Below are 27,579 nucleotides of genomic sequence, written 5' to 3'. Positions count from 1 at the left end.
AATCACGGGTCAGCCAGTTCGGGGAAGGCCTGGGCAGACTCCTACCTCTCTGCTTTTCTGTCCGATACTTCCCCCAGTGCCTCAGTTTCTTCTACTTTATCGGAAGATCATGGAGGAAGAGATGGGCACTGAAACAGGAGAAGAGAGAATTTCACAATCTCCAGATTTGACTCTTTATTCTGAAAATCTGCCCTATTTACCCCCAAATTAATTTCCCAAGTCAGACGGTTTTACAAGCAGGCAACTGGGGAGGGGGAGGGGGAAAGAGCAGAGATAAAATTGACAACAATTATAAACCCCCGAAAAGGCTGGCGAAGGAGAGAATCAAACATGGACTCCTTTGAAAATCTCAATCATCGTATCTATTCATATCTCTCCCCCAAAAGTCACTAGGATTTCTGTCACTTTTTTTTAAGAAAGAAGAAAAAAACCCCAGTACTGCTTCTCACTTAAACGACACGTACACAATTAAATGCATTTTGACTTCAATGAGGAATGTAGAGAGTTATATATAAACATATATTTCATCTTTTTCCTTCTCAATGCCTGAAGGGAAAAAAAAACCTTCACATCAAACCACTCCCTTCTGAAGTATTCAGAAAAAAAAAAAAAAGCTTTTCTTTAGAGAAGGGAGGTGGGGGAGGAAGACTAGAAAAGAAAAATTCAGTCTAGTTGGACTAGTATCTAACTAGTTAACCTTTAACAATTTATGCTGATGTCAGACTGAGCATGAGTACTGATTAATGCCCCCCCAAATATTTTTATAAGGGGGGGAGTTAAGTCACAGCAGCCATTTTTGTTTTATGCAGAAATCCTTCATGCCCCCAACACACACACACACACACACACACACACACACACACACACTCTCAATACACAAGGAAAATGTATTAATCTGTGCACTAATCAGTTATGAAAAAAGGGAGAAATTAGTGGGTTTCTGAGTAGAAGCTTGGAGATGGGATGTAACAGGGAGAAGGGGGGTGTATGAAAAATGAAATATTAAGCCAGCCATTTTGTTTTAAAAGGGGATTTTACCCCCCTCTCTCTTTCTTTATAGAGGGGGTGGCGGTGCTGGAGGGGGGGTTGTTTTAAAAATAATTTCAAGGCGGCCATCTTAGTGCCTCAGCTCTGAGAAATATTTCTGAGCGCCCCCCTCAGAATTTAAATATATTTAAAGCAACCGAGGGGGGTAGAGAGAAGTCGAAAACTTTTATATACATATATATATATATATAATTTTTTTTTTAAAAACGATCTCCCTTTCTCGTTCTCTTGGGAGGAAAAGAGAGAAGGGGGGGGGAAAGTCCTTAAATTTTTCCAAGAACATTTTTGGGGGTGGTGCGGCCCCCCTCCTCAGACGCCGGCCCCGGGGGTGGGTGTTCTGGAGGGGGGTGGCCCGGGGGCTTGGGGGGCTGGGGGAGGCGGTGAGGAGGAGGAGGAGGAGGACGCCGCCGCCGAGGAGGAGGAGGAGGAGGAGGAGGAGGAGGAGGTGGTGGTGGTAGCGGTGGGGGAGGCGGGCGGGCGGTGGGTGGGGGGGTGGTGGGGGGGCCAGAGCCACAGGATGGCTTCCCCTCTGAGGGACGAGGAGGAGGAGGAGGAGGAGATGGTGGTGTCGGAGGAGGAAGAAGAGGAGGAAGAAGAGGGCGACGAGGAGGAGGAGGAGGTGGAGGCGGCCGACGAGGACGAGGAGGAGGACGACGAGGAGGGAGTCCTCGGGCGCGGGCCGGGCCACGACCGGGGCCGCGACCGCCACAGCCCCCCCAGCTGCCACCTCTTCCCGCCGCCGCCGCCGCCGCCGCCGCCGCTGCCGCCGCCGCCGCCGCCAGGTAAGCGCCCGCCCGCCCGCCGGGGCCGAGCGGAGCCAGCCGCGGGGCCCCGCACCTCCGCGGAGGCCGAGCCGAGGCGGGGCCCCCGCGGGTCCGGGCGGCGGCGGCGGCGGCCTTGGGGGCCAGGCCTCCTCCCCTCCCCCGCCGCCGCCGCCGCCGCCCGGGCTGGAGAGCGCTGGGAGCGAGCTGCGCGCGCGGACCGGGCCACTCGGTCGCGGCTCTCGCGGGGGCGGGGAGCGGGGTAGGCAGGAAACGGCCGCGGCGGCGCCAGGCCACCATCGCACACCCCCCGCACCCCCACACACACCCCCACCGCGCCCAGGCCGAGCGCGGGGCCCGCCGAGACCCCGGCGGCGGCCGGACGGCGGCGTGGGGGAGGGGCGTGGGGGAGGGGCGGCCGCGTGAGCGCCCCTGGGGCCCGGCCCCGCTGGGGTCGGCTGGGAAGGCCGAGCGGGGCGGGAAGGTTCCGCGCGGTGGCGCGGACGGCCGCCCGGCGCCCTGCCTCCCTGCCTCCCTGCCTGCACCCCCCACCCCGACCCCCGACCCCGCGGACCGACCGGGCCCCGTCCACCTGCAAGGGGTGGTGTGTGTGGGGGGGGACGACGACGACGACGGCTTTGGTGGCCGCCGACTCCCCCGGCGCGCGCGGGGGCGGGGGGCGCGTGGCTGTGGGTCGCGGCGGAGGACTCGGGGCAGGTGGTGAGCACGCTCCACGCAGGACCACTTCCCGGAGCCAGGCTGGGACCGGCCCTCCACTCCCCCATCCCTCCGCACCCCCCCCCCCCCCCCCAGCCGGCCGGCCGGCGAGATCCGGGGTCACTTTAGACTCGGGGGGGGGGACCGGAGAGTGTCTGGGGAGCCAGGTCGCCCCCCGCCCCACCCTCGTCATCTCTGCCCCGGGCTCTTTTGTGTCAAGTGCAGGTGTCCCCCCCACTCCCACCCCCGTGACCCCGTCAGTCTGGGGTGGCCGAACTGCCCAGCTGTGACTCTCACGTGGCTGCCACTCACTGTCAACTCTTGGGATGAAGCCACACACCCACACACACCCACACACACACCCCGCACACACCCTGACCACGCTGCGGGGCGTGAACTGCCCACCCAGCTGCTCGGGGCTTGACTGTCACTGTGCACCCTCCTCCCGGATGACAGGTCACCCCGCTGCACTCTGGAGCAGCAGCAGCAGCAGCAGCAGCGGCACGTCCAGCCGTGCCGGGGACAGACCCTGGTCTGGCCTCTGCCGTCCAGCTGCAGCCACCCTGCACCCCCACCCCCCACCCCGCGGGGCGACGTCTGTCTTCCTTAGGATAGGTGTCGGTCCGCACCCCCCGATCGGCGCCATCCACACCCCCCAGGTCTCTGGCGGCCGAGCTGCACACAGGCACCAAACTTGAGAACGTCAGCTGTGAAACTGGTGACCAGTGTGACTCTAGGTCGCACAGGTCGGGACAGCCTTGGGGGGCGGTGGGGGGTGAATTGCTGAACGCTCTGCTGCCCGTCCCCCCTGCTAGGCTTACCCGAAAAGGGGGGAAAGTTGGGAGAAAAAGTTATTCCACCGCGCCCGCCGCTTTCGCTGGGGTGGGGTGGGGGGATCCAAGACCCCGGGGAGGGGCCGCCCGCAGGGCTGCCTGCCGCCGGGCGTGCGGAAGACGGGGAGCGGGCCGGGCAGGTGAGCCGGGCCGCCGCTCCGGCTGACTCGTCCCAACTCGGGTCTGGTTTTGACCCCAGGAACTGGGGGCCTGGAGGAGAGGCGAAGGGACCGGCCTGAGGTCGACACGGGTCTTTGTGTGCAGCCCTCCCTCCCTCCCTCCCTCCCGGTCTTTGCTTTCTGAATCCTTGAGAAGCGTCCAAGGCTTTTAAATTTTTATATTTGAAATAACATCTCACCTCCTCTGTCTCCCTGGGCAGTTTCAACCCCCCCCCCATTCCAGCCCTCCAAGTCAAGTAAGTGACCCAGATACACCCCCTCAGATGACTTTCTGAGGCAAAACTTTGGGAAAAATATTTTTAGCGTACTCGTTCTCCGTCTACCTAAGTGTGGGGAAAATAAGTCTCCTCCTCTAAGGAGCTCTGTTCGGCTGCCCGCCCTCGGCTCTTGCTGGAATATGAATTTGTACTCGGGGGAGCCCCCCATTGTTTTTCAGTGCGACTGCTTTGAATCTCACCATGTTGTTCTACATTCTTACCCAAGACCAATTTTTATCCCTTCCCCCTCGCTCCAGTCCCCTTACATTGTTAAACGTTTAAAATAATAGCATTCGTGCTGGTGGGGGAAGGGAGCAGGAAGCTAAAGACAAACCCACTTCTCCTCCCTCCCCCTTCTGGCAAGTCTAGAGAAATAATATAACATAATATATAGATGTGATTCCTCGGGGTGGGGGGTGGGGATGGGGGTGGGGAAGTGATTGTGGGTGGTGCGGAAAATTCTGGTAGTTTCTTTGCAAAAGGTCTGAAAATACAAACCCACCTCCTGCGTTCAGTACGCATGTGCGGCGGGCCTATTATGGAGGTTCGTTGTGGGGGAGGGAGGGGAATTTGAGAAAAAAATAAATATAAGTGTGAGAGATTGATGGCGAGATTAGGAGAGAGGGGCGGGAGGAAGGCTCTCGCCCAGGCTCCTCCCACAGGCCCTCCTTTCAGACTCCGCCCTCGCCCTCCCCACCTTCCCGAGATCTGAGCCGGGATGTGGGAGAGTCTGGGCTCGCCGCCAGCATTGAGAGGCTGCTGAGACAGAGGTTGGGGCTTAGATTTGCTTTATTACCCTCCCTTGCCTCTCCTCGCCATTCTTCCCCTCTGCTGGCCACCGAAGTCGGCCTAAAACCGAGAACCTCCTGCTGGGCTGGGTGGGAAGTGGAGTTCACAGGCTTCCTCGCCCCACACACCCAGGGTGACCCCGGCGGGCCACTTCCCTGATCCTTAGCCAGTTGGCGTAGCCTGGCCTGCCCTTGCCACTTGCCCCGCGGTCTTCGTTCCCATGTTCCTGTTAACCCAAGTCCCTAGAGTTAAGGGGAGCCAGCTGCTGGGCATGACGTCTGACTTCCTATTACAGCCCTGGATCGTTTTTCACACACTGCCTCTGGGCAGGCAGCCTCTTTGCATGCCCACACCCCATCTTAGAGTGTTTTTGCTCACAGGGACATGAGATTGTGGAGGCAGAAGGAAAGGTAGCATCAGATCGGAAACCCAGGCCTGGGGTGTTAATTGTGGCTAATTTTTCCTTGGCTCTTGAGGATTGTGTGTCCTAGAGCAAGAGGCTGGGCCAAGCCCTGGCTTTCCCCTCTGGCGGCAGCTGCCTCTGCTTGGACAAGACAGGTCTGGCTGGTTAGTCTAGTGATTGGTGGGGGTGGTGGTAGGTGAACCAGGGCCCCATTTCTGTGTGGCTCTCGTGTGTGTAGCATAAGGGCTTACTCTGCAAGAAACAGCTCTGGTCCCCAAGCTTCAGAAGACTGGCAGGGGTCAGGGAGAATGGGGTGGTGGGATATCAGGGGAGAACCTGTCCTGAGCCCTCTGACAGAGCCTTCCTGGGAGAGAGCCAGGGACATAGCTGTGCTGAAGCAGGTACAGGCGTGTGTGTGTGTGTGTGTGTGTGTGTGTGTGTGTGTGTGTGTGTGAATTAGAGACTGCACATGTCACCTGTGTCTGTGATTATATCCTTATTTGTGTCCCTGTAATGCATACATACACGTGTGTGTGTGTGTGTGTGTGTGTGTGTGTGTGAGAGAGAGAGAGAGAGAGAGAGAGAGAGAGTGTGTCAGCATGTCTGGGAAAAATACAGAGGTGAAAGGTAAGGCCGTGAGATAAAGGGTACCCCTGAGAAAAGATTTAGAGGCAGACCCAGTCCTCTGGGAGAAGTAGGGAATTGTGCAGACTTCCTTTTGCTGAGTTAGGATGTGAAGAGGCAGATACTGGTCCTGTGGGCAAGAGGGTAGCATGACTAGCTGAGACTTTCTTTTGCCCCAGTGCTGTATTGGGGTGATTATCCAAGAAAATGTAAATAGAGGCCTCCCTCTTGGCAAAAAGGATGTCAGAGCCCCAGGGTGTTAGTGTGAGAACCCGGGTGTCCACCTTTGGCTCTCCCTTCTCAGCATCTGGCTTAGGGAGCTGCCAGCTTGTGTCTCCCTGCTCCAAGTGCTGGGGTCAGGCCAGGCCAGCAGCTGGGCATGGCTTCCCCGGTTCCTGGGCAAGCTGCCAGCTGGCAGAGTGAGGGGAAAGCAGGAGGAGCCCTGGCGAGGACTGAAAGGACCTGCCACAGTCTGAGCCGGTGGCCTAGAGTCTGGTCCCTTGTTAGTAGGAGGGGGAAAAGGGAGTGGCTTGGCTGCTCTTCCTCTCTGACCCTTGACCTCCCATTCAGAATCAGAGGATCCCAGAGTACTAGAAGCAGTCTGTTTGCATCGGTGACAGGCAGGGAATTTAGAGGATGGATGCTCGGGTTCCTAGAGAGTGCTACTGAGTTGGGAAGAAGGGGGACCGTGAAGAACCTCGGGTTGGGGTGCTCCAAGCTTAGGTTTTCTGGTTCTCTTCTCTCCAAAGATAAAGATGATATCCGGTTACTGCCTTCAGCACTGGGTGTGAAGAAGAGAAAGCGAGGACCCAAAAAGCAGAAGGAAAACAAGCCAGGCAAGCCCCGGAAACGCAAGAAGCTTGTGAGTATCAGGGTCCCTGATGCTGGAGCAAGGCGCAGGGTCCTCCTCCCAGAGACTGTCCACCTTCTCTGGCCCTGGTTACCTGAGTAGAGGTGTCCCTGGTGTCAAGAGGCTCCACTCTCTCCCTTCTGTACCTCATCTGCACCTCTTGGACCCGGAACCCTAACCTCACTTTCTCCGAGCTGGTGAAGAGTCCAGCTGTCACTGTAACTTGCCCTACAATCCGAGAGAAAACAGTTGAGAGCGCCCTGGCTTGCTGAGGGTGTAGCTCGGTGGTGGAGAGCTTGCCCACATGTTTGAGCCCTGGGTTTAATTCCTCTGTCTTCCTGTCTGGGTCGTTAGCTCCCTGGGCCTCGATTCTTCTGTAAAAAAGTGAATCAATATAGATCAACTACTGTTTCATAGGGTAGTTGTAAAGATGGAAAGAGATAAAATATGTTTCATGCTAAGAACAGTTCTTGGCACATGGTAGGAATGAATAAATGCTATTTTATTTCTCTCCCTTAGGACAGTGAAGAGGAATTTGGCTCAGAACAAGGTGAGTACCGGGAGAAGTCGGAGAGTGGAGGCAGCGAGTATGGACCTGGACCAGGTCGGAAACGCAGAAGGAAGCACCGAGAGAAAAAGGAGAAAAAGACGAAGAGGAGGAAAAGGGGAGAAGGAGATGGGGGGCAAAAGGTGAGTAGAGTTAGGAAGTAAGGCCGAGGAATTGGCATCGGAGATCAGCGTGGGGATGGAGGGATGCTGCGGAGCTGGGGTTTGTAAAGCATGGGGACTGGGCTGCAGAGGGGAACGGGAAACTGGTGGAGACTGAGAGAGACATTGAAGGATGTCTGGGAGAGGAGTCGGGGAGCCCCACCTTACCACGCTGTCCCCCCCTCAGCAGGTGGAACAGAAGTCATCAGCTGCCCTGCTTCTGACCTGGGGCTTGGAGGATGTGGAGCATGTGTTCTCTGAGGAGGACTACCACACACTTACCAACTATAAAGCCTTCAGTCAGTTCATGAGGTACAGTGGAACTGGGCCTCTTTTCAGACAAATAGTTAATATTGGGGTGTGGGCTGGGCCTCTCTGGAATCTGTCAGAAATATATGAAAATGCTTCCCAGGGAAATTGATGGCATGTGCACACAAAATTTTGCACATACTTTCAGTCTACTCTTGGTTTGGCATCTGTCAGCCCCAGCTAAGACTCCATCTTTCCCTAAAGTTGTGGGGGCAGAGGTCGAGTCGAGTACTACATTAGAGAACTTTCCAGAACTAGAAGATAGTGAGGACAGGAAGGATTGAGTCTGCTCCTGCTCCGACAGTAGTTCCATTTTCCTCTCCCTGACTTCTTTTTTTTTTTTTTTTTTGAGCTGAGGATCGAACCCAGGGCCTTGTGCTTGCTAGGCAAGTGCTCTACCACTGAGCTAAATCCCCACCCTCTCTCTGACTTCCCTAGGCCTGGGTGACGTCATTGTCCTAGAGCTCTCATTTCAGGCTTGACGGCTCTTTCTTAAGTCTTCTGACGACACACCCCGCATCAGTAGCATGGGGCTTGAGCTGTGGAGGCACAAGCTGAGGTTTAACGCAGCACTTCATGCCCTGGCTTCATCTTGGGCAAGCTACGTAATTTCTTTGGTGCTCAGTTTCCTATTCTGTAAACTAGAGAAAATACATACTTTGTGGATTTGGTGGGAAGTTGAATGCATAGCCCAGTGCCTTTGGAACCTAGACTCAAGGGATGCTGACTGGTAGCTGTCCTTAGCCATATCTTCCTTGTACCTCTGCCAAAGACAGTATGTCTGTTGGCACTGAAGATCACAGGTGTCCTTGTAGGAGCATTGCACACACACACACCCTGGAGGAAAATGCAACGTCTGTCTCTTTCAAAACGTCCCAAGGGAAGCTTCCTTCAGGTTCCATGGAATTCAGTAAAATGCAGGAAAATCAAAGCAAGAGCACCATTGTGAGGATGGTGTGCAACAGGGCATATTTCCCTTTTAACTTCTTTTTGCTTCATTTATTACTTAAATTAATATTTTTCTTAATAGGACACATTTCCCCACCCAGGATAGTTAGCGTAGACTTAATTGATATGGGGAGATGGCGGTATTCCCAGACCATCTGTGAAAGGTCTGGATTTTCTGCTTCTCTGTTTTCAGGCCCCTGATTGCTAAGAAGAATCCCAAGATCCCAATGTCGAAGATGATGACCATCCTGGGGGCCAAGTGGCGAGAGTTCAGCGCCAATAACCCCTTCAAAGGGTCAGCAGCTGCTGTGGCGGCGGCGGCGGCAGCGGCGGCGGCGGCTGTAGCTGAGCAGGTGTCAGCTGCCATCTCCCCAGCCACCCCCTTGGCACCATCTGGACCCCCCCCTGCCCTTCCACCACCCCCTGCTCCTGAAATCCAGCCCCCACCCATCAGAAGAGCCAAAACCAAAGAAGGCAAAGGTAGGAGTGCTCTTCTTCCAGCCGGTCTCCTGCTTTCCGCACTGCATGGCTTCATGGCTGTAGCTCATGCCTTCCCAGCCCTGACTGCTGGGGAGGAGGAAGTGCTTCCCATGAAGGGGCATGAGTAAAACCGTAGCCTGTGGCGCAATCCCGCGTTCCTGTGACCCCTGTTCTTCCAGGATGTGTCATGGCCTATGGATTTTCTCCCCTCCTCCCTATTCCCTCGTTCAGGTCCAGGCCACAAGAGGCGGAATAAGAGCCCCCGAGTGCCTGATGGACGTAAGAAGCTTCGAGGAAAGAAGATGGCGCCACTCAAAATCAAGCTGGGGCTGCTGGGTGCCAAGAGGAAGAAGGCAGGCTCGGTGAGCGGCTCTTCCCTGTCTGCTAAACACCGGGAGTCGAGGGCTGAGATCTTTGGGTAGTCCATGGGGAAGTGGGGAACCCACAGTCTCGGGACGCAGGGTAGTGGTGGGCAGAATCAAGTACGCCTCACTGATGACCGTGGGCTACGGGCAGTATGTTTTTCAGAGTGATGAGGGCCCTGAACCAGAAGCTGAGGAGTCAGACCTGGACAGTGGTAGTGTCCATAGTGCCTCAGGCCGGCCTGATGGCCCTGTCCGTGCCAAGAAACTGAAGCGAGGCCGGCCGGGAAGGAAGAAGAAGAAGGGTAAGGCTGTCGCTGTGTGAGCCTCTCTGTCCGCCCTCTTCTTCCTTTGCTGCCTCGCGCTGCAGAGTTTGACTTCTCGGTTCCACCCCTCTGTCTTCCCTGAACCCCTTTCTTCCTTTCTTTCTCTGTTCCCTTTGCCTCGACCGGGGTATATGACAGTCCTGGGCTGTCCTGCAGTGGCCGGGGAGGAGGAGGTTGATGGCTACGAGACGGATCACCAGGATTACTGTGAGGTGTGCCAGCAGGGTGGGGAAATTATTCTGTGCGACACCTGCCCTCGTGCCTACCACCTCGTCTGCCTTGACCCTGAGCTTGACCGGGCTCCTGAGGGCAAATGGAGCTGCCCCCACTGTGTGAGTACCTGGTGCCCTCGGGCTCCACCCATCTCCTCTTCTTGCTTTATATTATGGTCTTCTGGGCTTCTCAGCAGTAGGTACACAGGATTCTGGAATCCTCATGGGGTCCCCTCACTCAGCCCTTCCTCCCCAGAGTCAGTATTTTTGGAAAATGGGGCTTTCCTGTTTGGTAGGTCCCGTGAGACGTCTGTGCACTTCTGGGACTCGGTCTTCTTGGCTTCGCCCCAACTTTCCAGTCTCCCCTCCTCTTCTTCTACCTCTCTCTTTCTGCTCTTGGCCTCCAGGAGAAGGAAGGGGTGCAGTGGGAGGCCAAGGAAGAGGAGGAGGAGTACGAGGAGGAGGGGGAGGAAGGCGAGAAGGAGGAGGAGGATGACCACATGGAGTACTGCCGAGTGTGCAAGGATGGCGGGGAGCTGCTATGCTGTGACGCCTGCATCTCCTCCTACCACATCCACTGTCTGAACCCCCCACTGCCCGACATCCCCAACGGGGAATGGCTGTGCCCGCGGTGCACGGTATGCCGCCATGTCCTTCTGGGCCCAGGCATGAGGCTCTTCCTGCCTTTGCCCCCAGCCTTGTTGGGCCTTTGACCTACCTAACAGGGCTCTCTGCCTCTTCCCTTCCTTTCTCTCCTGTGTGTCCGTCCCCAAGTGTCCTGTGCTAAAGGGCCGTGTCCAGAAGATCTTGCACTGGCGCTGGGGGGAGCCACCTGTGGCCATGCCAGCACCCCAGCAAGCAGACGGGAATCCAGATGTGCCACCCCCTCGCCCTCTTCAAGGCAGATCAGAGCGAGAGTTCTTTGTCAAGTGGGTGGGGCTCTCCTACTGGCATTGCTCCTGGGCCAAGGAGCTCCAGGTACAGAGCTTTTCCTGCCCCAGGGTCTGCTCCCAGTCACTTGTCCTCGCCTCCCTCTCTTCTCGGCTTCCATCCCCTTTCCTGTCTTCCTACTTCAGTTTCTACCCCTGGTCCTTCGGTCTCTTTCCATGTCTGTTCGTTCTCACCCCTTTCCTGACCGCCATCTCCTTCCTTATCTTCTTATTCCTTATCCATCTCCACTGTCCTGATCGCCCTGTCTTGTCTCTCAGGGTTCCCTAACCGTCTCCCCGGCCTGGCCTTATATCAGTTGTATTTATTTCTGTCCTATCCATTTTATTTGTTTGTTTACTTTGGTTTTTCGAGACAAGGTTTCTCTGTAGCTTTGGAGCCTGTCCTGGATCTCGCTCTGTAGACCAGGCTGGCCTCGAACTCACAGAGATCCACCTGGCTCTGCCTCCCGAGTGCTGGGATTAAAGGCGCGCCGGCATTTTCTTTCTTTTGCACCGTTGTTTTTATTATTAAGGTTTGAGTTTTAGCCTTTTCTCACTGCCCTTTGTCTCTGGATTTGGATGCTATCTCTCCTCTCCCTCTCTGCTCCATCAGCTGGAAATCTTCCACTTGGTAATGTATCGAAACTACCAACGGAAGAATGACATGGATGAGCCCCCACCCCTGGACTACGGCTCCGGTGAGGACGACGGGAAGAGCGACAAGCGCAAGGTGAAGGACCCTCACTACGCAGAGATGGAGGAGAAGTACTACCGATTCGGCATCAAGCCAGAGTGGATGACTGTCCACCGCATCATCAACCACAGGTGAGCCCTCGGGCCGGGGAAAGGCCCACCTGGACTGTGACACTGTCTCGCTGCGGTGGCGGTGGCCCCACATAAACCAGGTGACAGTTGAGGTTTGGTGACTGTCTCTGCGATTCCAGTCTCTTCTAGGGGACCTGAGAAACCGGGAGGAAAGCCCGTCCAGAATTCTTCACTTATTTCTATAGCCCAGGGATGGGGTGGGACATGAAAGCCAACTACGAGAAACAGGTCATCCAGATGAGTGTTTGCAGTGTGGCTTTTACTACCACACTAGTCCATTTGTACCAAAGCATGAGTGACAAGAGAGACATTTGTGGTTCACTCGCCGCTCAGCCCAATGCCTCCGTCCATGGGCTGAGTGTCATGTTAGACACTCAGAAATCCTGTCTGGGCAAGTGAGTGGTACTGTGGGCTCTCTGGGATGTTCTGTGATGCTTGGCTTTTACACGCCATCTCGAGAAGGCTGAGGTAGCAGATGCTGTGTTTGTTGACACTATTTATCAGGACTTTGTGCAATGTGTGATGCATACTATTTTTTCTCTTCTTGGCCTCCCGCCCAACAGTATGGATAAAAAGGGGAATTACCACTATCTTGTGAAATGGAAGGATTTGCCTTACGACCAGTCTACATGGGAGGAGGATGAAATGAACATCCCCGAATATGAAGACCAGAAGCAAAGTTACTGGAGACATCGGTGAGGGAGCCAGCGCATAGCGCATGAAACTAAGCTGAGGCCTAGGGCGGTGGCAGCCTGGGCTCGGCCTTTGATAGCTTTGGTAGTGGTAGTTTAAGGAGAAGCAAGATAGGGCCGGCATGAAAATATCCCAGCAGCTAGGAGCTCTTGAGAGGATCTGAGTTCAGCATACACATCTGCAGGCTCACAACCTTCTGTGATTCCAGATTCAGGGGATCAGATGCCTTCTTCTGGCCTCTGAGGGCACCCCGCACACATGTGCATGCCTGTCACACATACACAAATAAAGATAATTAAATCTAAAAGAATAAGAAGAGGAAATGAGATGTGGTCTGAGAAGTGGGTAAGAGATTGCCTGGAAGAGAAGGATTGACTCTCAAGGTATAATCCCAGGAGTGAGGACAGAAGGCTTGGGAGAGGGTGGCAAGATGGCTCAGTGGATAAAGGTACTGGCCGCTAAGCCTGCCGACCTGAGTTTCATCCCCCAGTACCCACATGGTGGAATGAGAGAACCAGTTTCCAGAAGTTGTCCTCTGGCCTCTGCATGTAGGCCATGGCATGTGCATACATGCACACCCAAAACTACGTGTAGTTAGATTTTTTTTTTTTCCTTAAAATGCTTTTGAGGAAGAAACTGAGAGAATCTGAGAAAAGGTTTTAGGCAGAGGGAGGCAGGTCTGGAATAGATTTAGAAAAGTGGGGGCTCCCGAGGACCAGGCCTTGCTCAGACGCCCACTCTTTCCTCAGTGAGCTAATTATGGGGGAGGACCCTGCACAGCCTCGGAAGTATAAGAAGAAGAAGAAGGAGTTACAGGGAGATGGGCCTCCCAGCTCACCTACTAATGATGTAAGTTCGTTTCCCTGTCACGAGAGCCTTGGGACTGAGTCCTGGAGCGGTCAGCCGCCCTGAGCAACTGCTCTGCTCCACCCTTCAGTCTGCCCTGCAGAGGGGCTGGGGATTGGGCGTGGGAGTTGGGGTGCTTCCAGAAGTACTAGCCCGGTTCCTTTCCGAGCTAGCCCTTCTTAGTGGTACTGATGGGCTTGATTTAGGGGCCGGGAGGTGGGGGTGGGGGTGAGGGTGGGGGGGGGGGTGAGGGAGGCCTGAAGAGTGGAACTCAACTCAGGCCGTAGCTGAGGATATCACAGTTCAGCTTGATAGCAGTGTTAGGACAGGGCTGAAGAACCCTGTCCCCTTGAACCTTTGCATGTTTCCCCTCTACAGCCTACAGTGAAATACGAGACCCAGCCCCGGTTTATCACAGCCACAGGAGGCACACTGCACATGTACCAGCTGGAGGGACTCAACTGGCTGCGCTTCTCTTGGGCCCAAGGCACCGACACAATTCTGGCTGATGAGATGGGCCTGGGCAAGACCATCCAAACCATCGTCTTTCTCTACTCACTGTACAAGGAGGTGTGCGGTGGATTCTGGGCCCCTGAGGGTGTGGGTCCTAGCCTAGCTGGGGTGGAGGATAGCAGGCTAGAGCAGGCAGCCTGGTGTGCGGTGCTTGAGCCGGGACTGATGGGATCCCACCCTTGACTCCCAGGGCCACACCAAAGGTCCCTTCCTGGTGAGTGCTCCACTCTCTACCATCATCAACTGGGAGCGAGAGTTCCAGATGTGGGCACCCAAGTTCTATGTGGTCACATACACGGGTGACAAGGACAGCCGGGCCATTATTCGAGAAAATGAGTTCTCCTTTGAGGATAATGCCATAAAAGGCGGGAAGAAAGCTTTTAAGATGAAGGTGAGTCCCTGTCACGTGCTTCAAGATTCTTGGATCTGGTATTCCTTTGTCCCGACCAGGGATTCCTCTCCTAGTCTTTGTGCCTCTGTTCTCCATCGTAGACTCTCGGTACTGGGCCTGGGAGTGGAACTAAGAGCTCTGGTCCGTGGTCATGTTTGGCCTCCCGAGGGAAACACAGAACCTGGTTCTCCATAAAGGGCAGGAGCTGGGGGTGTAGGTGGGTGTGGTAAGTGGCAGCTGAGTGGGCAATGGTTTGTTGGCAGAGAGAGGCTCAGGTGAAGTTCCATGTTCTCCTGACGTCGTATGAGCTGATCACCATCGATCAGGCAGCGCTGGGCTCCATCCGCTGGGCCTGTCTTGTGGTGGATGAAGCTCACCGACTCAAGAACAACCAGTCCAAGGTGAGTGAGATTCCAGACTCAGGCCTGGACTCGCATCTGTCTCGATCCTTCACACAAATCCTTTGGGGGAGTTGTAGCCTGGAGGGAGGGTCCTTGTGCCGTGTGGAGAAAGGACTGTACTGGGAGGGAGCGGGGCTGGGGTTTGGGCTGTCTCATCCTGAGGGTGTGGGGTTCAGCCCTGGCCACAGGGAAATGTCTGTGAGGCGAGAGCCACTTGCCACTGATAACCCTTTCTCCTGCCTGCCCTGTCTCCCTTCTAGTTTTTCAGGGTCCTCAATGGCTACAAGATAGATCATAAGCTGCTGCTGACGGGGACCCCACTGCAGAATAACCTGGAAGAGCTCTTCCATCTTCTGAATTTCCTCACTCCAGAGAGGTTTAAGTAAGTGGCTCCCAGAGGGCGGCGCCAGGGTTCTCGTAAAAGGTCCCCGAGATCAGAGGCAGGGGACTGCCACCTTGTCCGTCTTCTTACCTCTTTGTGTCTGCTAGCAACTTGGAGGGCTTCTTGGAGGAGTTTGCTGACATATCCAAAGAGGACCAGATTAAGAAACTGCATGATTTGCTGGGACCACACATGCTGCGGAGACTCAAGGCAGATGTCTTTAAGAACATGCCAGCCAAGACGGAGCTCATTGTCCGAGTGGAGCTAAGCCCCATGCAGAAGTGAGACTCAGGACAGGCTGTCTTGACTTGGGAGTGGCGTTTGGGTGAGGGTAACTTTCCAAGAGTTGGCACCAAGTGCTGCATTAGAAGTGGTTGCTGCTGGGAGTGGTGTCCCTTGCCTTTAATCCCAGCACTTGGGAGGCAGGAGCAGATGGGTCTCTGAGTTTGAGGCCAGCCTGGGCTACAGAGTGAGTTCCAGGATAACCAGGGCTACACAGAGAAACCTTGTTTCAAAAAATTTTAAAAAGGAAGAAAGAAAAAAGAAGTGGTTTCTTTCTTATTATCCTTTGTACATCCCTACCCTGGTCTTTAGGAAATACTACAAGTACATCCTAACTCGAAATTTTGAGGCCTTGAACTCGAGAGGTGGTGGGAACCAAGTGTCGCTGCTTAACATCATGATGGATCTTAAGAAGTGCTGTAACCACCCATACCTCTTCCCTGTGGCTGCCATGGTAGGAAGCAGAGCAAGGGGTAGGGGTGGCTGATCACGTGGCTGATTCTCTGGGAGGGTCTGCGTTGAGCAGAGGGGTGGGACTAGCTTGCAGGGCCCAGGTTCTGCCCTTGGAAGGGTAGGAACTGAGAAGTGTGGGAGCCTTATTAAGCTTTTGGTTTTTCTAGTCACAGCAGAAGTAAGGAGTACGCTTCCTGACCCTCTTTCCCCCACTTTCCAGGAGTCCCCGAAACTCCCCAGTGGGGCTTACGAGGGTGGGGCACTCATTAAATCATCAGGAAAGCTCATGCTGCTGCAGAAGATGCTGCGGAAGCTGAAGGAGCAAGGACACAGAGTGCTCATCTTCTCCCAGGTGACCCGCTGGCCGCTCCTTCCCACCTGTGCTCTGTGGCCATCCGCCAATCAGACTTCAGTGCCTGTCCTCATCCCTGGGCTGCTCTAGTAGGAAAGACTGAGATCCTGCTCATAAGCATGTCTTAACTCACGCAGGCAAGGTGACACATGCCAATAATCCCTGAAGCTGGGATGCCGAGGCTGAAGCCAGTCTACACATAGAGAGACCCTGTATCCGAGTAACCAAAAGAGAGGGCACGTGGCTAGAGATGGCTTGGTGGTGGAGCCCTTGCCAGAGCCCTTGCCTAGCTTGCATGAGGCTCTGATTGGATCCACAAATAGAACAATAATAAAGAAGTCTAGGGCTGGGTCTGGTGGTGCACCCCTTAAATCCAGCCTGGTCCACATAGCGGGTTCCAGGCCTGCCAGGCCTACACAGTGAGTCCTTGTCTTTAAAAACAAAGCAAAAAGCCTGGCTTGCCTGGCTCATCCCTTGATCTGACCCTTGTTCCTAAGACTAGTATGGTTGTCAGCCTTGTGAATGAATGCAGGTAGGAAGTACCGACCCTTTAGGATTCCGATGAAAGGTATTCTTCCACTTCGGAGAAAACCACATACCAGTTTTATGAGCTTTTCAAAGTATTTATAGGTTTCTCTGAAACCTTTTCATGGGTCTCAGAGAACCTGTGCCTTATTAGAAGATTAATCAAGACTGGCACTAGAACAGTGAATCTGGGGATAGAGGGAGCTAGTCACTGGGAGCCTCAGAGGGTGGGTGGGTTTCAGTATAAGGCTTGGGGATTTGTTAGTGAAGTATTGCTTTGGGGAACTAGGCCCAAGCCATGTCGTAGCCTTCTGAACTCCTACTGTCCCTTGGTTTAGATGACCAAAATGTTAGACCTTCTGGAGGACTTCCTAGACTATGAAGGTTACAAGTATGAACGCATCGATGGCGGCATCACTGGCGCCCTTAGGCAGGAGGCCATTGATCGCTTTAATGGTGAGAATGAAATGCTTTGGTCCCTATGGATATGGAAGGCTCGAGAAACTTCTGTCCTGTCCTCAGGATTGGGGATGGTGAGGGGTGTTGGAAACTTAGACGTTGGAGTTGGGATATAGTGATTTATAGTCAGAGCATGTAGCAGCTGGAGGTGAACTTGACCTCCTAATTCTCGCCTTCTAGCTCCTGGTGCCCAACAATTCTGCTTCCTACTGTCCACCCGAGCTGGAGGCCTGGGCATCAACCTGGCCACTGCTGACACTGTCATCATCTTCGATTCTGATTGGAACCCCCATAATGACATCCAGGTGGGAACCTGCATCCTAAATCCCCTGTGACATTCAGCAAGTTGACATGGGTTCATGGAAGAGGTTGTCCTGCTCAGGTGTGGGTCTTAGGAGGGAGGAGAAGGCCTTTCCCTGCCAGCCTCCTTTCCTGACCGTGTGCCTGCTTCTCCATGCCACTCCCCAGCTGACCTCCCTTCTCCCCTGCCCCTGCAGGCCTTCAGCAGAGCCCATCGGATTGGCCAGGCCAACAAAGTGATGATTTACCGCTTTGTGACCCGCGCGTCTGTGGAGGAGCGGATTACGCAGGTGGCCAAGAGGAAGATGATGTTGACGCACCTGGTGGTGCGGCCTGGCCTGGGCTCCAAGGCTGGCTCCATGTCCAAGCAGGAGCTGGATGACATCCTCAAGTTTGGCACCGAGGAGCTGTTCAAGGACGAGAATGAGGGTGAGACATGTCCCTGAAGGTAGTCCTGTCCTCCCCTGAGGAACACAGCAAAGGTGAAGAAAAACAAGGGTTGGCCATCTAAGGAAACAAAGCAAAAGACCCTTGACATGCGCTCCCAGGGGACAGTTGTCCTCTGCAGGGCCCAGGGAGAAGGAGGAAGAGAGGAGCATCTCACCATCCTGCCTAAACTGCCCGGGCTCCTGACTGGAGCCTCAAGTCCTTTCTGTTCCTTGTCTCTGCCAGGGGAGAACAAGGAGGAGGACAGCAGTGTGATCCACTATGACAACGAAGCCATCGCTAGACTGCTGGACCGTAACCAGGATGCAACCGAGGATACTGACGTGCAGAACATGAATGAGTATCTCAGCTCCTTCAAGGTGGCCCAGTATGTTGTGCGTGAAGAAGACAAGGTGAGAGGCGTTGGGGCCACACCCTGTCTCTCCAGGGCCATCTCTGAGGGGCAGTGCCTCTCACTAAATTTTGAAATTCTACACTCTTATTTTTGACTTATTATCCCACCCTGGCCCCCAGCAAAAAGCAACAGTGGACTTCAAACAGTCTCTCATTCCGATAGATGAGACTGCACTTTGGAGAGAGACATAGGCAGAGACCGTTCTAGTAGTCACGGAACTACTAGAGTCTGTGGGAGGAAGTGAGGGGAAGTGGAGGAGAGCTTTAGAGAAGATGCCAGCACATTGCAAGGAAGAGGTGCCAGGAAAGCTGTGCAGTGTCCAGAGATTGCACGCAGACCTGAAAATGGGGGGTGGGGGGTGTTGTTGTGGGGGGAGCATCGCACAGGACTGGGCCTACGTGGGGAGAGGGGTTTTGGTGCAGCCCAAGGACCGGTGAGGGAGGCTGCCAGCCTCACTCGGCTGCCTTGCAGATCGAGGAGATCGAGCGAGAGATCATCAAGCAGGAGGAGAATGTGGACCCCGACTACTGGGAGAAGCTGCTGAGGCATCACTATGAGCAGCAGCAAGAAGACCTTGCCCGAAACCTCGGCAAGGGGAAGCGGGTTCGAAAGCAAGTTAACTACAATGATGCCGCTCAGGAGGATCAAGGTGAGGACTGCCCCGAGGGGTGGGAAGGGAAGATGTGATGGAGAGCTCTTTGGAGGCCAGGTGATTGGGAAGGGTCAAGAGGAACTTTTCTAAAGCCAGATGGATTTGTGGGGATTTAACTCTCTAGGGACTACAGAGGGATCTTGTGAACACCGAGACTCAGTGTTTAGGGTAGCTTTGACAGGAGGCAGAGTGGTACAGTAGGAGGAGGTCCCTAGAGACCAAAGATGGCTAGGAATATATGACTGACGGATCTGACCCAGAGTCTCCAGCAAGACCAAGGCCGGGTGGAGGGGAGAAATGTCCAAAATGAAGAATCCAAGTGGGAAGGGCCCCAGTATGGTTACCGCTGACCATTGAACCCTCTGTCCTCACAGATAACCAGTCAGAATACTCAGTGGGGTCAGAGGAGGAGGATGAGGACTTCGATGAGCGTCCTGAAGGTGGCCTCTTGTCTTGACTTCCTGTCTCAGCCTTGCAGTTTTACTTCCTAGCTTCCTTTATGCCCACTATTTTTTTCTTCTTTTTTCTGTCACATTTGGAGCACATAGCTATGTGGTATCAGATGCTCTCAGGTCAGGAAAGGTAGTGAGGCGTGGTGATGCGCACCTGCAGGTCCAGCTCCTAGGAGGGTCAGACAGGATTGCTTGAGTCTAGGAGTCGGAGGGCTGGTCAACACAGACCTCATCTAAAACTACGAACACACGTACACCGAGACTACACAGGAAAATTTCGGTGTTTTACTTTCCCATGAGTAAGACTGTCTGTCAGATATTTGTTATTAACTTTTAAATATAACTTCTTTTAGCCTTACTAGGTAGTATTGCTGGCAACATACTTGGAGGAAAATTAGAGGCAAACATGACACAGGCTAGCCTGAGTTTTTGTATTATGGGGTGGGTGCTAAGGAAGACTGAGGGCTTAGAGGAAGCGACTCTGCTAACCAGTGTCACCCTTACCCTTAGGCCGTCGACAATCTAAGAGGCAGCTCCGAAATGAAAAGGACAAGCCACTGCCTCCACTGCTGGCTCGAGTGGGCGGGAACATTGAGGTGAGACTCTGCCCAGGCCCCATGCATGATCTCTAAGGAGAAAATGGTGGCGGGGGTGGGGTGGATGTTGGGGGGAGGGGCTGAAATTGAGGACTGGGCCACCAGCAGTTGAAAGGATTTCAGATTCCTAATCATTTGTGGCCCTGCCTCTTTGCCCTATCTTCAGGTATTGGGATTCAACACCCGACAACGGAAGGCATTCCTTAACGCTGTGATGCGCTGGGGGATGCCACCCCAGGATGCTTTCACAACACAGTGGCTAGTGCGAGACCTGAGGGGCAAGACTGAGAAAGAGTTTAAGTGAGTGTGGACGATTTGGGGATGAATTGAATAGGGGCTAAGAGCTCCGGGAATTACTTTCTTCCTCTTGGCTGCCATATGATGTGACCTTACTCAGCTGATCACCACCTCCCTACCTTAGACATGTCCAGGCTCGATTTCCTGGGAAGTGGGCTCAGCCTACCCCACTTCCCCTCAACAGAGCCTAGAATAAAGGGGCCAGGCCTCTTCCTTCATGGGGGTGTGTTTGAGGAAGGAGCCTCACCCCGGCTAGCCTGGCCTCACATTTACTTGGCCATGATAACTTGGCAGGAGGAGCTGGTGAACAGGATGAATAACTGACTGATGGGGCCCGGAACAAAGTGCCAAGTCCCAGGAGCTGCTGTGGGGGAGCTGAGGGGGAGGGTCAATGAAGAGTTAGGTGTGGGGGCTGATTCCAGTGGGAGGCCCATGGGCCGAGTCTTGGAAGCCACTGGGGAGTTGAAGTTCAGGAGGTAGTGATCTCTGCACCTCCCTCGTGGCCTGACCCACCCCTGAGACCTTGCAATCTTCTTCTGCCCCATGCTTTCCAGGGCCTACGTGTCTTTGTTCATGCGCCATCTGTGTGAGCCGGGGGCGGATGGCTCAGAGACCTTTGCTGATGGGGTCCCTCGGGAGGGGCTGAGTCGCCAGCAGGTGTTGACTCGCATTGGAGTCATGTCTCTGGTCAAGAAGAAGGTATCAGACTTTCCTCACTCAAGCATCTAGCCAGCTGCCTGGTCTCTGTTCTTCCTTCCTCTGTCTTAGTTCTAGCTTAGGCTGGTGTGCTACAGAGGAGACTAGGCCTTCCTCCGTGCCCAGTGCCAGGAATCAACCCTTGTCCTGTAACCCTCCTTCCCCAGGTGCAAGAGTTTGAGCATATCAATGGACGCTGGTCAATGCCGGAGCTAATGCCTGACCCGAGCGCTGACTCCAAGCGCTCTTCCAGGGCCTCCTCTCCAGCCAAGACGTCTCCCGCCACTCCCGAGGCCTCTACCACCAACAGTCCTTGCACCTCTAAACCTGGTAACTGGGAATCAGGACGGAGCGGGACAGGTGCAGTCAGATGTCAGGGTAGAGAGCCTCTGCTCCCCGCAGTGTGTGTGATTCTAATGCGGCTCCTGAAGCTGGGCAACTTTATAGGAAGTAGGCTTATCTGGGCTCATGGTTTTGGAGGGTCAAGGTCAACAGCTGCAACTGGTGGTGACCTTCTGGCTTGCAGAATTCCTGAGGTCACACAGGCTATCCCGTGGTGAAATGCAGAGAGCATGCATGTGTGTTCTTCCTCTCCCTCTTCTGAAGAGCCACCAGGATTCAGCTGCAGGGGAGGGGGGCTTCACCCTGACCCTATCTAACCCCACCTGTCAATAGTGTACTTAGATTCGGTTTCTACCGTTTTATTACCTCACACTGGGCATTAAATGTCAACACATGAACCCTGGGAGAACACTTCAGTTGTCAAAACCACAGCACTCTGCCTTCACCCACAGCTACTCCCGCCCCAAGTGAGAAAGGAGATGGTATAAGGACACCTCTCGAGAAGGATGACACTGAAAACCCAGAAGAGAAGCCAGAGAAGAATAGCAGAATGGGGGAAAAGATGGAGACAGAGGTGTGCAGACACCTGGATCTCTCTGAGGGGCTGGGGTGGAAGGTCTGGAGGGTCTTGGTACCTAGAAACTTTAGCTCATTGTGGCTCTACTGTCCTCCAGCAGATTGACTCTCCCAGCCCAGCCCCGTCACTTGGAGAGCGACTGGAGCCAAGGAAGATTCTGTCAGAGGATGAAACACCAGGGCTGCCTGGAGAGGTGGAGCCTGAACCTGGGTACCGAGCAGACAGAGACAAGTCTGGTGGGTCATTTTTCTAGTGCTGATGGTGATTGGAATGTGGGAGCTCTGTCTTCCGGAGCTGGGAGAGAGAAACATCTTTCCTTCTATTTCCTGACTCTTTCCACAGCCTCAGAGCCAACGCCAGGAGAAAAGGGGGAGGAGAAGCCGTTGGATGCACAGGAGCACAGGGAGAGACCAGAGGGGGAAACAGGGGATTTGGGCAAGAGAGGTAATGGGAGGAAGGACTGGACACCTGAGTCCCTGCGGGCACCAGGGGAGGTGGGATCTGGGGGAACCAAATGCCTGGGTCTTGGGTGGGTCGCCGTTGGAAGAGCCAGCACGGTTTATGTACTAAGTAGTCTTGAGACCTAGTAGAAGGCTGTCCTGAGGTGTGAACTCTTCCTTTTTGGCCTAGCAGAGGATGTAAAAGCAGAACGGGAGCTTCGATTTGGGCCTCCTCGTGATGAGCCACGGTCCAATGGGCGCCGTGAGGAGAAGGTGGAGAAGCCAAGGTTCATGTTCAATATTGCTGATGGTGGTTTCACAGGTGCGCTGTCGTCTGTTACCTGCCATTCTGGGCTTTCTCATTGTGCCTGAGGCTGCCTGCTCCATTTAATTCTAAGTACTTCCAGTGAGATAGTGCATGCTGACAGTGAGCCTTCCCACTCATCTCTAATAGAGTCTTTTGTCTTAATCCTAATGTGAGCCTGTTCATAACTAACTTTATTTCTTCCAACCTAACATAACCTTTCCCCACTTTTTAAATTTAGTCTTTTTCAGATTTATTTTATGTCTGAGTGTTTGCCTGCATGTATGTGTGTGCACCACTCTCTGAGGGTGCAGGACCCCCTGTACCTGGAGTTGCAGATGGTTGTGAGTTACCATGTGGGTGCTGTGAACTGAACTCGGGTCCTCTGTATGAGCAACAAGTGCTCTTAACCCCTGAGCTCTGTCTGTCACCCTATTCACAGTTCTTAGGAGCCTTTAGTGCTCTGGCGTCACTCAGCTTTCCATCTGTAAGAAACTGTTGGGATGGATGCAGGTCACAAATCTCTGATGCTCCCGCTGGTCTCTCTGCAGAGCTACACACGCTTTGGCAAAATGAAGAGAGGGCAGCTATTTCCTCGGGGAAACTCAACGAGATCTGGCACCGAAGACATGACTACTGGCTTCTGGCTGGGATTGTCCTGTATCCTTTGTATATATGCACGATCGAGGAGAAAAGGGGCTTAGCCATGTTTCTGTTGCTGCCATAAGCATCGTGACCACAAGCAGCTTGGGGAGGAGAGGGTTATTTCATCTTACAACTTGTGATGCACCTTCCAGAGATGTCAGGGCAGGAATCAAGGCAGGAACCTGGAGGCAGGAACTGATGCAGAGGCCAGGGAGGAGTGATTATTGGCTTGCTCTTCATGGCTTGCTCAGCCTGCTTCCTTATAGCAGCTATCCAGGGGTGGCACCACCAACAGTGGGCAGGGTCCTCCCACATCTGTCATTCTTAAGAAAATGCCATATAGGTTTGCCTACAGCCCAACCTTATTTAGGCATTTCCTCAACTGAGGCTCCACTTCCCAGATAACCCTAACTTGTGTCAGGTTGAGAAAAACTAGTCAGGACAGAGGAGAACTACGGGTCCATGAAGGGTCCACACTTGGGGCAGGGGGCCTTGTGCCACACTCTGGGGAAATCTGGCCACTCAGAAGAAGTGTTCACAGTCAAGCCCATTCAGTTGGTCTCCTTGATAGTTCCCTTTCCTCCACTGGCAGTCATGGCTATGCCCGGTGGCAAGACATCCAGAATGATGCTCAGTTTGCCATTATCAACGAGCCGTTTAAGACCGAAGCCAATAAGGGGAACTTCCTGGAGATGAAAAATAAGTTCCTGGCCCGGAGGTTCAAGGTGGGGATGAAAAAGGAAAGAAGTAGGGTGAAGAAGGTCTTGGGTCAGAGGTTGTCTAGGGGGCTGTTAACATCTTGAGAGTTGAGGTGTAGCTCTTGGGGCTAAGATCAAGTGTACCCTAGTGATGGAAACTGGTCTGCATCGGCATTGATGTTGGGGTCACACACTGAGGACCAAGAGCTGGGACAGAGTAGCTCTCTAGTGCTGTGTCCTGCCCCTCTGCTCACCTCTGTGCTCACCTCCGTCCTGTGCCCTCAGCTCCTGGAGCAGGCGCTGGTGATCGAGGAACAGCTGCGGCGGGCGGCCTACCTGAACCTGTCACAGGAGCCGGCGCACCCCGCCATGGCCCTCCACGCCCGCTTTGCCGAGGCTGAGTGCCTAGCCGAGAGCCACCAGCACCTCTCCAAGGAGTCGCTGGCAGGGAACAAGCCAGCCAACGCCGTCCTGCACAAGGGTAAGGGCCGCGGTGGCCCCGCGCGGGGGAGGGCCCACAGCGCTGCGTAAGTCTTCACCCCACACCCTTCGCCCCCTTACCCCTCTACCCTCTGAACCACTCCCCTCTGACTTCTAACCCCACCTCTGACCCCTAACCCCACCTCTGACCCAGCTGCCACCCTTGTGGGTTTTAGCCTTTATCCCTTGTCCGAGGTCTTTCTCCCCACTACCTGACAGGGTTCACATCAATGACCAATAGGGTACCAGTCACCGCATCCAGGGGGACCGCATCCCTGGGAGTACGACCACATGGTTGTACCTGCTGTGATCCTGGTAGCTTTAGTTTGTGTGTACACACCGCGCATGTCCTTAGCTTTGATCCCACAGATCACTTTCTTAGTACCTCCTTCACCCTATGAAGTGAAAACTCCTGCCTACCCGCCCTTGACCAAACTCCATAAAACTTGCCTCTGACCCTCAACCTCTTCCCCCACATCCTTCTCCTTGATAATTAGAGGTTAAGTCCCAGAGCCTTCTTAACACCTAACATTAGCACCTGGTGTAATGACTGACTTCTGCCTTAGGTCCTTCTGTATAATGCTGACCCCTTCACTTCCTCCCTTATGTACTAAAACTGATTCCTTCAATCACACTACCCCCATGCCTCCAATCCCTCCCCACCCCCTAAGCCTTCCTGTTCCAGTATGGGATGTTCTGACAACCCCCGACCCCATGTCTTCCAATGTCTTCCCCTCCTCTTTCCCATGTTCTTTTGTCTCCTTCTTCATTTCCATCTGTCCTGTGTGGTGCCTGGCCTGACACTTTCCTCCTCTGGGTCACTCCTTGCTGTCTACTTCCTGTCCTTTTTGTCACTGTGGTTCTCGGATGTCTGTGTCCTCTCTTTCTGACTGTTCTTGTCCATCTCACTGTCACTTTTTCTGGCTCCATCTCTCTTTCCGTCTTTCTCTTGCCCTTCTTTCTCTGTGGCCCGGGCCCCAGTTCTGAACCAGCTGGAGGAGTTGCTGAGCGACATGAAGGCGGATGTGACCCGCCTGCCAGCCACGCTGTCCCGAATACCCCCCATCGCAGCCCGCCTTCAGATGTCCGAGCGCAGCATCCTCAGCCGGCTGGCCAGCAAGGGCACAGAGCCTCACCCCACACCGGTAACCCCCTTTCCTTTCCCCTAACTGTTTCTCTGTCAGTGCCCCTTCTACACACACACACACACACACACACACACACACACACACGCGCACACACACACACACACACGCGCACACACACACACACACACACACACACACACACACACGCACGCACACACACACACACACACACGCTCCATCAGAATCCTACATATATGGAGAAACAGCCTGCTACAGTAGTCTTCACCTTGAGTCTCCCTGCCTGTACCACAGCCTCTAGTAATTCTGGAGCATGATCCCTCTCCCCTCTCCTCTAGACTATGGACGAACTAACCTCAGCTTGCTCTCTATTCCAGGCCTTTCCCCCGGGTCCTTACGCCACACCACCGGGGTACGGGGCAGCCTTCAGCGCCGCTCCCGTAGGGGCTCTGGCCGCCGCAGGCGCCAACTACAGCCAGATGCCGGCAGGGTCCTTCATCACAGGTAGGTGGTTGTTCCGACTCTGCTTCTCCATAGTTTTGCCAGACATTGTTCCTGCTTGAGCCCCTGCCTTGTTTAGTCCCACCTCTCCTCCTCGTAAGTGTCCACTGTTTTAGGGAAGAGTTGTTCTGGGCTTGTTTTATCTGTTCCTTTGTGTCCCTTCTTCTGTCCCTATGACAAAACTCTGTCAGTCAGGAGGCCAAGGCAGGATTCCTGAGAGTCCTCAGGCCAGCCTGGGCTGTGTGGTCGTGCACACACTTAACCCCAGCACCTGGGGGGCAGAAGCAGGTGGATCTCTGTGAGTTTGAGTTCCAGGACAGTGAGGGCTATAGAGAGATCCTTTCTCAAAAAAACAAGAGGCCAGAAGCCTCACACATGTGACTTTGCCTCTCCCACTTGAGCCGCCTCTACCCGATTTCCTCAAGAAGTGACCGGGAGCGAGCTCAGCAAGGCTCCGGAGTCAGACCTGTCACATTGTGGCATCAGGGGAATCTGAGGAGGGCTTCACCCCACTCCTGCATTTATGAGAAGAATCAGAGGGGGAGGACATGACGTGGCCGTGGGGTGATGTTTGGGATGTAGGGACTGACCTATCCACACTTGTCTCCCCAAACAGCCACCACCAACGGCCCCCCAGTGCTGGTGAAGAAAGAGAAGGAAATGATGGTAGCCTTGGGGTCAGACGGGCTGGATCGGAAGGAGCCCCGAGCAGGGGAGGTGATTTGTATAGACGACTGACTGGATCTCAGGCCTGCCCTTCACCTAGGCCCCGACCCCGGAGCCGACCCACATCTCAGGCCTTGGGGCCTGCTGCCAACCCTCCACCTACCCCACCCCTTGGGCCACCACTGGGCTAAGAGCCCTTTTGCCCCTCTATAACTTCTCCCTTCAAGGAGGACCCCTATCTCTCCACCTCCACACACCTTTCCCACCAAACCTTGAAGACTGTGCTGGTGTGAAGAGGTCTGCGGGAGATGGTTAGTAGGGTCTTCAAGTACCCTTACTCCCCACCACCAAATACACAGCTTCCCACTAAATGATTGTCGGGAGGGGAGAGGTGGGGCCCCCAGTCCTTACCTGCAGAATCTCCTCCACCTCCTGCAGAAGTGGGGGTGAGCCTGCCTGGCCTCTAAGAGCAACAAAGAGGAGGGTACGCCATTCCAGAGGGATGAGAAGGCACCAGGAGAAGGAAGGGGAGGGGAGGGGAGGGCGGCTGCATGCCACGTTCCCTGCCTCCCCACATGGAGGCCGCAGCAGCTACAAGAGAGGGCGTCGACTGCTGTCCAGTGGCTCACTCCCCTCCTGTGTACCAGCATCTTGCTTTAGGAACCTTTCTCCTCCCTAGGGACCAAGGACCACCCCCACCCAGAGTAATGGTTGGGTGATACTCCCTCAAGCCAAAGAGGAGCTCCCCAACCTGCTCTAGGAACCTAGAGAGGGTGGGAGAGAATACAGAGGGCCAGACATGGGGCAGACCCCCACTCTGGGGCTCAGGTTTCTGGAGGACTTAAATCCTCCCTCCTCAAGGCCTGGATACAGACTAAATTTGAGTAGGTCAGGCCAGGGGCCTAGTCAGGAGACTACCTTGCCTGTGGGACCAGAGCAACATAGTGGTAACAGGCCAGGGAGATATGGGCACCCTCCACGGAGGGGCCAGGGAGTGGCAGTTTGCATGGGGAACCCCCACTTCCTCCTTGCTGCCCCTTTCCCAGTCTCTTTGCTCCTACTCCTGGTCTGCCCCCAACCCTCTTCTGTATCAGGTTATCGGTTGTACATATAAATTATACTTTCCTTTC

At 54.5% G+C, this 27,579-nt stretch overlaps 1 protein-coding gene and 1 non-coding gene across 2 annotated transcripts; both read left to right on the top strand.

The window, feature by feature from the left end:
- Positions 1-1,551: 1,551 nt before the first annotated feature.
- Chd3 (chromodomain helicase DNA binding protein 3) lies at positions 1,552-27,579 on the top strand. The gene is made up of 40 exons (XM_036194513.1): positions 1,552-1,829; positions 6,360-6,472; positions 6,980-7,150; positions 7,356-7,480; positions 8,619-8,905; positions 9,137-9,267; positions 9,422-9,572; positions 9,732-9,925; positions 10,213-10,443; positions 10,580-10,783; positions 11,348-11,559; positions 12,123-12,254; positions 13,002-13,101; positions 13,477-13,668; positions 13,802-14,002; positions 14,266-14,403; positions 14,664-14,785; positions 14,893-15,066; positions 15,380-15,521; positions 15,741-15,872; positions 16,736-16,853; positions 17,037-17,161; positions 17,354-17,585; positions 17,829-17,995; positions 18,469-18,646; positions 19,024-19,089; positions 19,612-19,697; positions 19,864-19,997; positions 20,549-20,693; positions 20,858-21,020; positions 21,485-21,606; positions 21,710-21,845; positions 21,952-22,053; positions 22,243-22,371; positions 22,905-23,013; positions 23,591-23,723; positions 23,982-24,177; positions 25,158-25,321; positions 25,660-25,786; positions 26,400-27,579. The coding sequence occupies exons 1-40, from the start codon at positions 1,565-1,567 to the stop codon at positions 26,519-26,521; spliced, it is 6,171 nt and encodes a 2,056-aa protein (XP_036050406.1). The 5' UTR covers positions 1,552-1,564; the 3' UTR covers positions 26,522-27,579.
- Positions 20,127-20,265, top strand: LOC118590541. The gene has a single exon (XR_004945829.1).

The sequence above is a fragment of the Onychomys torridus genome, chromosome 8, assembly GCF_903995425.1.
Source record: "Onychomys torridus chromosome 8, mOncTor1.1, whole genome shotgun sequence".
Classification (NCBI taxonomy): Eukaryota; Metazoa; Chordata; class Mammalia; order Rodentia; family Cricetidae; genus Onychomys; species Onychomys torridus.
This window is presented reverse-complemented; position numbering and strand designations above follow the sequence as displayed.

Excerpts from the sequence above, each read along its gene's own strand:
- Chd3 (XM_036194513.1), top strand. The coding sequence starts at position 1,565 with ATGGCTTCCCCTCTGAGGGACGAGGAGGAGGAGGAGGAGGAGATGGTG. Across the intron at positions 14,404-14,663 it reads TCAAGAACAACCAGTCCAAG|TTTTTCAGGGTCCTCAATGG; the intron begins GTGAGTGAGATT and ends TCTCCCTTCTAG. Across the intron at positions 21,021-21,484 it reads TCCTTGCACCTCTAAACCTG|CTACTCCCGCCCCAAGTGAG; the intron begins GTAACTGGGAAT and ends CTTCACCCACAG.